Source organism: Aspergillus uvarum (assembly GCF_003184745.1).
Source record: "Aspergillus uvarum CBS 121591 unplaced genomic scaffold BO82scaffold_120, whole genome shotgun sequence".
Lineage (NCBI taxonomy): Eukaryota > Fungi > Ascomycota > Eurotiomycetes > Eurotiales > Aspergillaceae > Aspergillus > Aspergillus uvarum.
Window position 1 is genome coordinate 1 of NW_020291417.1, and position 12761 is coordinate 12761.

General features: G+C 52.5%; 6 protein-coding genes across 6 annotated transcripts; 3 read left to right on the top strand and 3 right to left on the bottom strand.

Annotated features, from left to right (window-relative positions):
- Window positions 1–49: 49 nt before the first annotated feature.
- On the top strand, window positions 50–745 carry BO82DRAFT_298629 (OB-fold domain-containing protein; the record flags this gene model as incomplete). The annotated part of the gene is made up of 1 exon (XM_025631994.1): window positions 50–745. A coding segment is annotated over one exon (696 nt), but the record flags the coding sequence as incomplete, so codon positions are not given.
- Window positions 746–840: 95 nt separating this feature from the next.
- BO82DRAFT_360005 (uncharacterized protein) lies at window positions 841–3722 on the bottom strand. The gene is made up of 3 exons (XM_025636732.1): window positions 2427–3722; window positions 2262–2364; window positions 841–2212 (listed from the first exon to the last, which is right to left on the bottom strand). The coding sequence occupies exons 1-3, from the start codon at window positions 3249–3251 to the stop codon at window positions 1116–1118; spliced, it is 2025 nt and encodes a 674-aa protein (XP_025485658.1). The 5' UTR covers window positions 3252–3722; the 3' UTR covers window positions 841–1115.
- A 210-nt stretch (window positions 3723–3932) lies between these two features.
- On the top strand, window positions 3933–4328 carry BO82DRAFT_437383 (uncharacterized protein). The gene is made up of 2 exons (XM_025641186.1): window positions 3933–4112; window positions 4176–4328. Exons 1-2 carry the CDS (start codon window positions 3985–3987, stop codon window positions 4222–4224), a joined length of 177 nt encoding a protein of 58 aa, XP_025485659.1. The 5' UTR covers window positions 3933–3984; the 3' UTR covers window positions 4225–4328.
- Window positions 4329–4356: 28 nt separating this feature from the next.
- Window positions 4357–5793, bottom strand: BO82DRAFT_396829 (uncharacterized protein; the record flags this gene model as incomplete). The annotated part of the gene is made up of 5 exons (XM_025638866.1): window positions 4357–4744; window positions 4799–5098; window positions 5168–5272; window positions 5339–5576; window positions 5729–5793. 5 exons carry the CDS (start codon window positions 5791–5793, stop codon window positions 4631–4633), a joined length of 822 nt encoding a protein of 273 aa, XP_025485660.1. The 3' UTR covers window positions 4357–4630.
- A 1614-nt stretch (window positions 5794–7407) lies between these two features.
- BO82DRAFT_360006 (uncharacterized protein) lies at window positions 7408–8031 on the bottom strand. The gene has a single exon (XM_025636733.1). It carries the CDS (start codon window positions 7879–7881, stop codon window positions 7588–7590), a length of 294 nt encoding a protein of 97 aa, XP_025485661.1. The 5' UTR covers window positions 7882–8031; the 3' UTR covers window positions 7408–7587.
- Window positions 8032–12015: 3984 nt separating this feature from the next.
- BO82DRAFT_27050 (uncharacterized protein) lies at window positions 12016–12560 on the top strand. Its single transcript, XM_025630976.1, has one exon. The coding sequence runs from the start codon at window positions 12153–12155 to the stop codon at window positions 12489–12491; it is 339 nt and encodes a 112-aa protein (XP_025485662.1). The 5' UTR covers window positions 12016–12152; the 3' UTR covers window positions 12492–12560.
- The last annotated feature ends 201 nt before the right edge of the window (window positions 12561–12761 follow it).

Here is a 12761-nt window from a genome sequence, read left to right on the forward strand (position 1 = left end):
CCCCCTACCTACCCGTCAGCATTTAGACTAACACCAAAAAAAAAAAAAAGAAGGCATATTCTTCCACAAAAACCACCCCATCCACTTCATCGCCGTAGCAGGCCTCATCACCGCGCGCACCGAGTACCCGCGCGTGACCGTGCTCACCCTCGACGACAGCAGCGGCGCCGTCCTCGACGTCGTCGTGCAGAAAGCCGATGGCCCCGCGGAAGCATCCGGCCCAGCATCCACCTCCCCAGACCCAACCACAGCACGCGCAAGCGCAAGCGCACCGCAACACATCTCCCCAACAACCGCCCTCCCGCTCGACATCCACCCCCTCATCCCCGGCGCCCTCGCGCACCTGAAAGGCACGCTCTCGACCTACCGCCACAACAGAATGCAGCTGCAGCTCGAGCGGTGCTCCCTGCTGCGCGGCGGCGTCAACGCGGAGATGCGGTTTCTCGATCGGCGGAATCGGTTCCGGGTCGAGGTGCTGGATGCGCCGTGGGTGCTGGCGCCGGAAGAGCTGGCGCGGTTGCGGTGCGAGGCGGATACTGAAGAGGAGCGCGGCGAGGCGGAGGTGGCGAGATGTCGGCGGCGGGGGAGGCGGCGGGTCGAGAGGGAGGAGCGCGACTGCCGGAAAATTTGGGGGCGGTGGGAGGTCGAGGAGGGGAGGAGGGAGAGGGAGGCGGCTGTCGTGCGGGAGGCCGGGGTGGAGTTGATGCGGGTGCTGGGGAGGAGGGGGGGTGAAGAGGGGGACTGATGGGGATGGGGATGGATCCAGGAAACGGGGGGGTTGAGTTTTTCATCTTATGTATATATCTTTTGTGGTGTGTGTGTGTCTTTTGGGTGAGCCATGAGCTATGTGTATATTTTGAGCCTGAACCTTGATACCCGGACTAAACACCATCAACGAATGTTATTGATACAATGTTCCTAATACAAGGACTGACTCGTGGCTAAGAATGTGTTCCCTAATCCCACTGCAGAAGCGAAGGGCCAGTCGTAAACGTTATCATCATGTCGTAACAAACAACACAGCGCTATCGAAATACACACGAAAACTAAACAAAACGCACGCACAATGGATATCTTTTCCAAAGCAGACAAACCAAAAAAAAGTTTCTTCGAATTCACCGGTATCCATAGGTCTTGTAATCGTACCCGGTGCTGCCGGTGCTGCCGATCGGGGTGCTGCCATAATAATCCTCGTCTGCACCCCAGCTGCTCCGCTTCTTCTCCTTGTCGCGCTCCCGGATGGCTTCGTAGAGTCTCTGATCCTCCGTCTCCGGATCAAGGTCCTTGTACCGCCGACGGTCCTCAATGATGTCTCCCGGATGCGCGGAGTTGTTCGATCGGTAGTAATACTCGCCATCACCATATCTGGTGTTTCCGCTGTGGGCCAAGAGATCACTCTCCGAGTGACGATAATCGGTGCCACCGCTGCCACCGCGCGGACTGCGCGGCCGGGTGAAAGCAGTGGCCGGGCGCTGTGACGAGGGAGTCCCCACGCGGTAATGAGGAACGTCTTGGCTATATGTGTCTGGCGCGCGGGTGGCAGACAAGGTGGGACTGTCTCGTGGGCCAGAGCTTGTGGTGGAGCCCGCATGACGGTGCGGGGCAGAGCCTCCTTCGTCGTAGACCTTTCCACCGCCCGGGTGTGCTGTGTATGGCTTTCTTTGGCGCTCGATTGGTCGCGAAGGCACCTCCTTGTCCTCTTCATCGTCGACCACAGCAGCCGTCGAGGCGGTCGCCGATGTGGTATGGTACGGCTGACGCTCGCGCTCACTTAGCGACGCAGCGGAGTCCACCGAGCTCACTGAAGCCTTGTGTGCAGCCTTCTTGTGGCGTTGTTCCGCAACCTGTTTCAGTTCCTCTTCAGAGATGGGAGGCAGGTCGACGCCGCAGTGTCGCATGATAAACTGATCCACTTCTTCCCTTAGCGACAAGTTAGGTATGTCCGGGAACAGTCGTCGTGGAATCTCCTTCGGGAAGCGCTCTCTTCGATTATCGGGATTGTTGATTGGCATATTCAGAACGGCATTCTGGAAGCGCTCATACTCCTTCTCAGGGTGGGCCTGAATCATCAGAGTAGCCCATCGCTCGAACCCCCGCGGGGTCAGGCCTGGAATATCTGGTCTCTCGTTCAGCTTGTTTTGCACGAGGTGATGTTCCGCCTCCACTTCGCGGAACAGCCTTGAAATGGAAGATGTACGGTCATCGAAGATGTCTGTGACTGAGTTAGCACCGTTCAGAGTCGGCAACATAACCCTACTAACCTTGCCAGGGATAAGGATCGGACGAGATATTGGTATCGGCGTAGAACTTCTGTAGTTTCTCGGGAGTGACAACCAGGGTGTTGCCAGGTGGATAGTCCTCGATCTATTGTTATTTAACCAGTCAACCTCATGTGCCCGAAATATTCGTCGAGCGAACGTGCTTACCAGATGAACCGCGACTCCACGTAGAAGCTGGCCCAGCCTCTCCGTTGGCTTGCCCTTGTCAAACAGTTTGCCCCAGATCTTCTCTAACGTTGTCATCTCCGTCACTGTAACCTCTCGCGATGGTGCCTTTGGCCGGGAAGATTCTACGCTATGGCTATGATCACTGAATTGACTCGCAGGTGAGCCGCGGCGGTCGGTCGAAGGCCCAGAAGATGGGCCCGGGTAGAGATGGGGACTGGCCGGGCGCCCTGTGGGCGGCATGGGCGTCGGATAGTCACTAGAATCGGAGCCGACCTTGGGCGGAGGCGGTGGAGGAGCAGCTTGGGGAGCCGTGGTGGGATATGTCGATTCTCCATAGGCGGGGGTAGCGGACTGCGGGGGAGGAGGAGGGGCCCAGTGCGGCGACGACACTGGCGGGTGCTGTTGATCGCCGTGCAAACCGTCCAAGCCCGTTGCTTTCAGCTGCTGTATGACCGTCGCCGTGATCTGCGACACCACATCCGGAGACAGATACGCCGGTGTATCAGCCTGGCGGAAGGCCGAGTTGACAGCCTCATTGATTCTTCCGGCAGGCGGTTGTTGCTGGGGCTGCTGCCAAGCATTGGGGTCATATGGCGGTTTGTTGTAAAAGTTGCCCGGTGAGGAGGGTCGTGGAGGCACCTGCGGCTGAGGGATATTCGGTTGGTCAGAACCATATTGCGCTGGGTATTGCGCTGGGTATGGAGGAGTGTATGCGGATGCGCGGTTCTCGTTGGCATTCAGATGGTTGGGGTGTGGATATTGGGGATATGAGCCGCCATTATTAGGAAAGCCGTTGTACGCCATCGAGTCGGGGTAGTAGGTGGAAAGGCAAAGTCAAGAGATTGTTGCCCTGCGCTCTAGTACCGGCACAGGGTGATCATCGATGCTATGGTACTGGGATGAAACGCTGGGACCGCAAAGAGAGAGGCGGGGAGGGGCTTAAGGTAGAACAACGGCAAAGGAATCCAACGCTGGTGTGGCGAGGCGACTAATTTTGTTTCTGGTGTGTTCCGTGGGAGGAGCAAAGAATGGGGTAGAATGGAAGAAAGAAAGAAAGTCTTCAGAGTAATCGGGAGAGTAAGAGAGAAACCAAGAGAGGGTGGAGGGAGGGAGGGGCGGCGGGCGGCAGGCAGGCAAAACGGGCGGCGGATCTTGAAACAAACCGTCTAACGAATAATCTACCATGTACTGTACTTGCCAGTTGGGCAAAAGTCAAGGTGGAGAAAAGACTGCCAAAAAGCAAGCAGGGCAACCCTGGTGGAGCGCTCGGAAAAATAGAATCTGTAGTCCGAAGTAAAATGTCAGAAGATGGGAGAAAACAGCAGCAGCGAAGAAGGGAAAGATAAGAATTCTCATATTCTGCCATACGTCATGCAAGAGTCGGCGGATATGCGGGGAAAGCAAAAAAAAAAATAAATAAAATCAAATAATCAGCGTGCTAAAACACCATCTCCTCCCCTCCAAAAAAGCAGCAGTAGCTGGTATGCGAGTGACTCCTCCCCCGGTCAAAACCCCCCGGATTCGAGGGTCGCACACCATGCCACTTCATCCTCCCACCATATTCGGATATCCTCCATGTCCATCAATCGCCTCAGTGGCTGTAGACATCTCAATGCAATGCAACTCGGGGAGGTCGTGCGTCTGGGTTGTACTTCATGGGCCAATGTCAGTCAGGATATATACCTCGAAGTACATCAAAAGATACAGGGATGCTGACGTACTCGCCAGAGCGTGTTCTCGAGCTTTGGCCCTCGACCCTTGTGAGCCAGATTGGTGACAACCATGGTACGCTGGTGGGCAACGGGCCGCCTTAGTCCCTGGGTAGCCCCAGGTAGGTTCCTAGGACCGTTCAATATTTAAGGATTTTAAGTAAACCAAGCGAACCGAGTTAGAAATGTCAAAACTCAGGGTTGCATTGTTGCGAGATCAGAAAATACAAAAAGCCACGGCAAAACAAGCTCATCCACCACCAGTTTCCCACCACGCATATCAGCTGCTGTGCATCAACATCATCTGTGCATTGCGAAAACCAAGTGGCAGGAGCAACATGCAATCAGAGAATGAAGTGATCAAAAGACGTTAGCAGAAAGATGTCGGTAGAACGATCAAGAAGTTTTATCTGGAGCTGTACATGTACCCCTGGTTGTACCTGGAGTACACCTGTGTACCGGCGCATGGCCCGCTTACAGCCAATTCTCGAGATCTTCTTCGTCTTCATCCTCGTCCGAGGGGATAATATCGTCGTTAGGCTCGGGAACACGCATGGAAGGCTCCTTGCCCTTGGGAACGCGTCTGCCCTGTACATAGTCAGTTAGCACGAAAAGTTTCTTTCATTGTTTGCCCCAACCTACAGGGATCTTGGCCCATTTGCCGTTGGATCTGTCGGGCTGGATCTTCTCAGGCTCGTTATTGAAATAATCTTCATAACGAGTCTCCGGAACCTTCTTGTCCGGAGTGGCAACCTGAAACACCTGGCCATCAGGACCGTGTCCCGCGTACTCGCGATCGTTCTTGGTGATGACCAGGGCGCCCTCGGTCTTGCGGCCCCCGTCCTCGCCGCCGGCATTCTCGTCATCGGCACCGTCATCGAAGGAGCGGTTCTCAGCGATGTTCAGTTTCTTAGCGGACTGGGTCAAAGCAGTAACTCCAGTCTGGCTCGATGCTTAAGTCAACCACAAAACGCATTCTAGAGCCCGTTTATGGAACAACTCGATACTCACGGTTGTAGTGCCGCTGGCCGTAGCCGTAAGGTTGCCTGAGAACTGCCGCTGTCTTTCGGGCATCGGCTCCACCTCCAAGGCGTTCTGAACACAGTTCAGGCATCTCTGTACGTGGCGGATACAGTCAGAACACCCCGATGCCTCGAAATGGATAGATCTGTAAGAACTTACCGCGGTATCACGATCTCCACGCTGGTTCTTCGCAAAATGCTCCAGAGTCTTGGTCTTGTCGCAGATGGAACATTGGAGCTCGACGATGCATCCACCAATGCACTGGCGGCAGCGGGCCTCGCATCCACCGTCAGCGGCTCGCTTGCCCCGAAGCACGATGGCATGGCGAATGATTTCCTGCTGGCGCTTGGAGTAAGAAGCCACGGTACGGTACTTCTTGCAGCTGGCACACTTGACTCTGCCATCTAGTCAGTTGCGAGGCTAATATCAGATATATCAGACGGGTGTTATCCAGACTTCTCCGGGATGATAGTGTTGTCGATCCTATATCAGAGTCACAAGAGTCAGAGGGGTATGTCAAGAAAGGTTTCGGTCACTAGGAGGACATACTGCTCTCTGAGAGCGTCACTGTAGCCGCCTCCGTAGGCACTGGGAGGCTTCCTGGTCATACTCATGGTTGCTGTAGGTCTTCGTGATGTCACGTGCTTTGTAGTTTACGACTTCAGAGACGATCCAGAATGCGGAAACGCGGTGAGAAACACGAATCAGAGAGGAGAGGGAGCGCACTGAGGTTGTGGTTGTGTTGGCTGGGCCTCAGTGATGTTGAGTGAATGGAACCGTCGTCGTGGTGATTGGTGTGTTGTAATCCCCCGGTGTCAGAACAAGCCAGTGAATATATCCAGTCGCTCTCTGCCATCTCCAGCAGTACGGCCCAGTAGATTGTCTTCCCCTTAAGACAGATACGATTGAGAGCCAGAGCACTGTCGGTGAGTTGCCAAAGAGCCAGTCTCAGCTCAGTCTATATATTTCTGTTTTGGGAAGGTGTTAGCCAGAACTTGTTGTATACAATCACAATCACACACGGAAGCCCACCTGAAGAACGAATTTAGTGCTATTTGACCCGGAAAAAGCAAGACAGTCTGTGCTATGACACAGATTATACATGCATGGTACATTTCTCAAAGCAAGACAACATAGCAACTATGCTGCCATCACGATGCTATTGTTTGGTGTTGTCGTTTGTCAATGCTCATGCTTTGCAGCCCCAGTACAATACATACTGTCCGAGTGACACAGAACCGTCCTTGGCTCATGACACACAACACCAGGGACTTTGAAAGTGCTCACAGCTTACGTCTGAAACTGTCGATAATGAATCCAAGGCAGAGGACAGTCCCCCCGGAAACCACCCGGCCATCCCGAAGCCGTTTGCCAGAACCCCCGAGAGCCAAACAGGCTGGTATGACACAGCTGTCATGCTAACAGCGGCGGAAAGCTCGGACTGTGTTACATATAACAGAAGAGAGATATAGTTAGTTAATGAATATGATGTAAGAGTTAGGCATGCAGAAGATGAAGATGATACACGTCAAGAGTGGATGACATCTGCACTGAGGTGGCAGGTAGATAGATAGCTATACCTACAGTTGCTATGGCACATCAATTCCGAAAGTGGATAAGAGGCCCCCAGGCACAGGTATCAGGGGGGACGCTGTCCGTCCGTCGTCCGTCGTTTGCCTCCGACATCATATTGACGGGATCAGGGCCGATCTGGCATGCAGCATCGCGGGAGGACTGCAGGCACCCTGGTCCCTACTGCAAAGCACAGCCGCTCGTCCAGCAATCATGTTTCATCCCAGCGTCCAGGGACGCCAGGTCTCATTTCGCTTGGCTAATGACCAAGAAGAAGGATCTCTTAACTCGGATGACTGATCAAAATAGCCCCTGAAGTGCCATCATCCGGACTACCCTAGTCAATTCCTACAAACGCAGACTCATAAACACCTAGTCCTTTGGCGAAACACGCAGCGTAGCAGCTATAGGGGAGGAATAGGGCTGGCGGTGGTCCATACGATACGAGATCCCTTCCGGAAAGCCGTACTTTTGGTCATTGTGCTTGTGGCGAAGGTTTCTCAAATGCAGGACAAAGGACCTACTATCATAGACTAGTTCTCTTGGTGGAAATCCTTAGTGGCGTTCCAGAAACATGTTTAGCCGTGTCTTGCGCAGGCGAAGTTGGGTTGATCCTCCATGATGCGGCGTGGAAATGGCTGCCGCAGTTCATCCGGGCCAACGGTCACTGGGAATGCAGGGGATCGAGAGTATCCTTTCTCTCCCTCCCTCTCTCTCTCTCTTGCCCTACGGGAGGAATTGAGCGATTTTCTGTCCCCTGTAGATCCTTCCACTCCGCTTCCACGTAGCTGCTATGATCCTTCTAGAACTCTGGTAGAATGCGACGGCTTCGAAAGCTATACCGCAGTCGTCCTTGGTATAATAGCTAAGGTAGCTAAGAGAAGCGATAGCAGCTTAGAATAGGCGGGGCTGCAGCAGTGTAGGATGCTAAGGATGCTAAGGATGGAGAAGACGGTGAACGAGAAGGCAGAGTCGCCAGCGTGGAGATGGGAGATGTTGCGACGAGACAGGAGAGTTCCACTCAGACCACCACCACTGGTCAGCCGGGCAGGTCGGGAAGCGGAGACGGAAACTACACCGAGTGGGGATCCGCATTCCCCGAACGCCCCGGTGCAAACAAAGGCCGCCATATTGACTCCACTAGCATCCACTTGTCTCCTCCCTCACACGAATCATTCTCGCATTGAGACCCCACCCCTCTCTTAAGTCCAGGTAAGGTGGTGTTTGGAATAGGAATGGCCGCATGGAGTCATGTCCATGGTCCGTCCATGTTCCATGAATAATCGAGGAAGAGGAGTCATTCCTGCGTCCCGTCGTCTAGTGCTCCGGACCAGTCAATCCACTCTTCCCTTTCTGCGCTGGTGCCCGAAGCTTTCCCAGAAATCTTATTCAAGGTTGTTCATGGCTGACTTCCAACCCTTTTTCGACTGAGTAATCTCGCCGGGTGTTTGGCTGCTTGTTTAGTTGCATGGTGCTTTTATTGATTGCCAATAACTCAACCCTCCAGAAAGCTGGTAGCCAAGGGCACCAAGGATATTAGTAAGGGGAAAACAACAAACCTCGGAGTAACTAAACTATAGTACTGGACGTAGTGCCGTTCAGATTGTTTCGGAGTAGCGGACATTGCTCCCTAAACCAGACAAACACCGCCAAAGGAAAACAGAGAGACAATTGCAGTTTAGTAGTCAAGTTAGTACTTAGGAGAGGCGGAGTATCAAACATCAACTTGACAGGATCCAGTAGTATGCACTCCGGATTGTTCGCAGACAGCCCCTCCACGCGTCTTGCCCCTCCCCCGCCACTTTATTCTTTGATAGGAAAGAGAATGGCGTGAAAAGGAGGGTCAAAAGAACGGTAAAGAACAGAAAAGAATGGAGAGAGAGGAAAAGCAAAAAGACGGTGACTGGCATAGCTTCGGGGCAGAGAGAATGGGCAAGGTGAGGTAGAGGCGGTGACTACCGTGACGGGCCGTCGACTCCGTTCCTCTCTTTCTCTCTTCCTCCCTCTGGCGCCATCCGCCAACGTTGAACGGTTAGTCAACCGACTATAGATTAGTAGGGAGTTAGCGAATCCATACTGGAATTAGAATCACTCACCGTACGGTCTCCGGAGCACATCGGATTTCCGCAAACTTCAATCTGGATGTTCGCTTGAGTCGGAAATGTTCCCACAACCCGTCTCATCAGCCATGATGACAGCTGCTGGCTCACTGATCCCTGATGTTGCCAAGGGAAGCGTCGTAGCCTACGCCCTTACTGTGGCATGTTATGCCTCGGACTGTGACTGACTCTGTTTGCACGGTGTGGTCGCATCCGGATACATACTACTAAGTTGATGGGCCAGAGAAGCAGGTTGTTCAAGGTTAGCGGTTAGCCGAGCAAACGCGACTAGCGGCAACAATTGCTTGGTCGGTCATGAGGTTGGCAATATCACGACTACGAAACTAACGAGTTGGGTCACCCCACGCTCAGGATTAGACGAAAGCTTCGAACTGAGACCGTGAACGGTGGTCGACTCCTACCCATTCCGTCAACTAGACTATCATACTCAAGAATGAGTTCCGTGACCTGGGTGGCGAAACCCACAGCGAGGCAGGAGGATCAGCCCGTAGCTGTAGTAACTCATCGCAAACGATCCAGACCCTGGACAGCTGAGGATAGCTCATCGTACTTTGAACCGGACGACCGGATCTGATCTCGCAGCTTTTAGCTACAGCTGATCAATATCGCCTCATGTACGATAAATTCAATATGTGAAGCCTAAGTGCTATGCATCCAAGCATCATTCTTTCAGCTGCATACTTCATTGGAGTCAGCCTTGAATCGCAGATTAGAATCCATCCAGCTGATCGGCGTGCAGCTGCGCTGGGGCTCTCTGAAGTATCAACTGTGATGGGTGCATTGGGGGGGTGGACCTCTCGATGCTCAATCTCCCAATGCGGTAATATGTGTTTTGCCTACTGTAGCCATGGATCAGACGCCACCCCTCTAGACATACATCGAGACATTTGTTCCATACATGATTATTGCTTTGAAGGCGATATTTATTGTATCATACTACAACTACGAGTACTGAGGAGTATGCTAGGAGTAGGTTACGGCGTCAAACCGATCACACGTTCGATACAACCCTGAGTCGCTGTTCCAAAGCCTGGGGATCTAACAGACTAAAGTACTCAGCCTCTCAGGGCAATGCTTCATCTCCGGTCACTCGGGGAAGCATAAGAAGCAATTTCCCCGGGGAGGCTATTTTCTTTGTGATGAAACACTGATGGCGTCTGTACTGTAGAACGGTCGTCAGCCACGAAGCGACAGGCTGTTGCGTCTTTTTTTGTGCCTTCAATTGAGTCTAAAACAATTAGAGAGACACGCAATGCTCAAGAGGGGAAATCCGCGGCCTTGCCTTACTCCAGAAGTCCCTCCGGGGCACAGATGCAAGCCACTTCCACGAGTTATTCCCCGAATAACAGAGACCTAGTCGTCCGGGTGGGATGGAAGATCAGATGTTACGGACAGCGGTGCCATGGTGGCGGTCAGCCACCCTGGGTGCTCCATAGCCATACACAATACATGTCCAGCCACTAACTTTTTGTTGCTTTGAAGATGGAGAATGAAGACTACCCACGGATCCAGATAGAAACTACCACCTGCATGAACTGCAACCGCGCACAATGCTATCCCCATTCATTCCCGCTTAGTCTGTGGGCCTGACTCATAGGCTACTTGTTGTCTGCCAACTCTGAAGGTGGCCTCTGAGTTGGATGCCACAAAAAACCGGTAGGCAGAATCCTGACTTGTCCACCGGCCAGTTCATACTTATAGATCAGCAAGGAAACACATATTGAAATCTTATGTTTAGTGTGGCCCATCAGTGTTTATTCCTCTCGTCTCCTTGGGATTCGATAAGGCGATGAGGTAATGCACGTCCCACACACTCATCGGTCAGTATGGGAATGGGTACGTATAGTCGTTGATGGACCCGAGCTGCCACGCGAGAAATGAAATGCCGCTCCCCTCAATCATAATCAACCTGTCAAACTCGTGAGATCGTTCGATCCTTGAGTCCCCTCCTGGAAGCTCGACCATCCGGGACCCTGCGTGGGACGGGTTGGTGGGAGTGGGATGGACCATGGATCATGGATCATGGATCATGGATCATGGAGCCTTGTGAGGGACAACTGCCAGTGCCATCTCTAGGCTCTATCTAGCAGCACTGGCAGCAGCACCAGCGTCACCCATTTGCAGCCCAGAGGGAAAGAGAAAAACGCGGCCCAACCCCTGGTCATCCCTGCTAGCGCCCGTCTAACGATCACTAGAGGCGGAGTCCAAGTGGAGCTCATTAAGGCTGGACCGTCTGAGGTCCTTGTAGGCGACTGGTATTTTACGGTCTCCGGAGCTTTCTCTAGGACTGATTCGTCCTTAGTGCCTCTTGGGACTCTTTGACTGGGTGCCTCTTTTCTCGTTGCTGCCCCCTTTTGATTCGGCTGGATGCGGAAGGTTTAGCCCTAGACAGTCCTTATCCTAGGGTGAACTCTGTCATTGTGCGCACTCGTCAGCGTCGGATGTGATGGGATCGGGTTGGCGATACAAATTTCTTTTCTTTCATTGCTCAATCACTGGTGTGACCTGACTCGCCCGATTGATCGGAGCGTTGCGCCGCAGGATTTAAGGAAAGGAAAGGAAGGCACAGGTGATGCAGTCAGTGGCTGCGAATGAGAACCCGAGCAGCGATGAACCGAGGATGAATGGCTAATCAACAATCGGGTATGTCCTCCGTTGTGACTCGTTGTGACAGTACCATACCGTCAAACTTCCCTATAAATGGGCGCACTATGGCTTTATAGTGTCTGTTGTAGTGCACAAATAAGTGGCGATTATTGGCTAGAGCAAGAGATGCATACCCAAGAGAGCTTAGCCCCAGGGTGGACAGTTTGGTCCTGGAATAATGACCTCCCTAAGTGAGTTTGGTTCCTCTTCATTCCCAGCGCTAGAAGAGCAGAAACAGTTGATGACCCTTTTTTCCGGGTGCAGCAGATGTGTACCGAAATTACCGTATTCTCCAGATGCTGCGAGCTGCGCTGCGGCCACCAGAGGAAAAACAAAACATTTACCCAGTGACACGGAATGAAAAAAAAAGGGAGGGGAAAAAAAAGCGAAAAAAAGAAAAAAAAATCAAATAAATCACGCAGGAAGGTTTCCTTCTGCTCGACCATGATGTAATGAATTGCAGCATGAATCCACCTCTCGTTTCTGATGTGAATCGAGTCGCTACGGATCAGATGGGGGTGTCGTCATATCAAAAATCCTATTCTGATCAATGTGCTGCTGCAGCATAGTCACGGGCAGGAAAGTCTTATATCATTTACAATGTTGTGATCTTGACATTTTCGGTACTTTCCCACATGCTGAGATTGCCGCCCGTTCAGGGCCCTGACGATGAGGAACCTAGAGGAGAACCTATGAACTCCTTTTCAATTTCCCTGGTTGGAGTGGTGGACCTCTTCCGTCGCTCGACCATTCCTCGCCAGTCGTCGGAAATGGTTAGGGTAAGGTGGAGAGGATGTGAAAGACGAGGAACACAGCCGTTCGTTACTTTATTCCTTTCCACTGCATTGGGCTCTATTTATTTATTTGTTTTTTTTTCTCTATGTGGATGGTTGCGTCGGGAGGTTTTACGAGGACTTGGGAGGGTATTTTTGTCTCTCGCGAGCGCGCTCCATCTTATTATTATTAGTAGCTAGTGATTATTCCAAACCCTCAGCATACGTACGACGAGTTTGACGCAGACAGCTTAGCGGCCATACTAGCAGTCTAGCACGTTAATGGAGCGAATGACGATGGCGAGTTTGATGAATCAGTCTCAGACTCTCAGTCTTCCAGTTGGTGTATGTATCTACTACGACTGCAGTATTGTGTAGTGTATGTGTATGTGTACACTGTACACAGTGTATCTGCCTGTCTGCACTTGACCAGTCGCGTCCGGTCAATCAACACATCAATTGTCGCCTTCT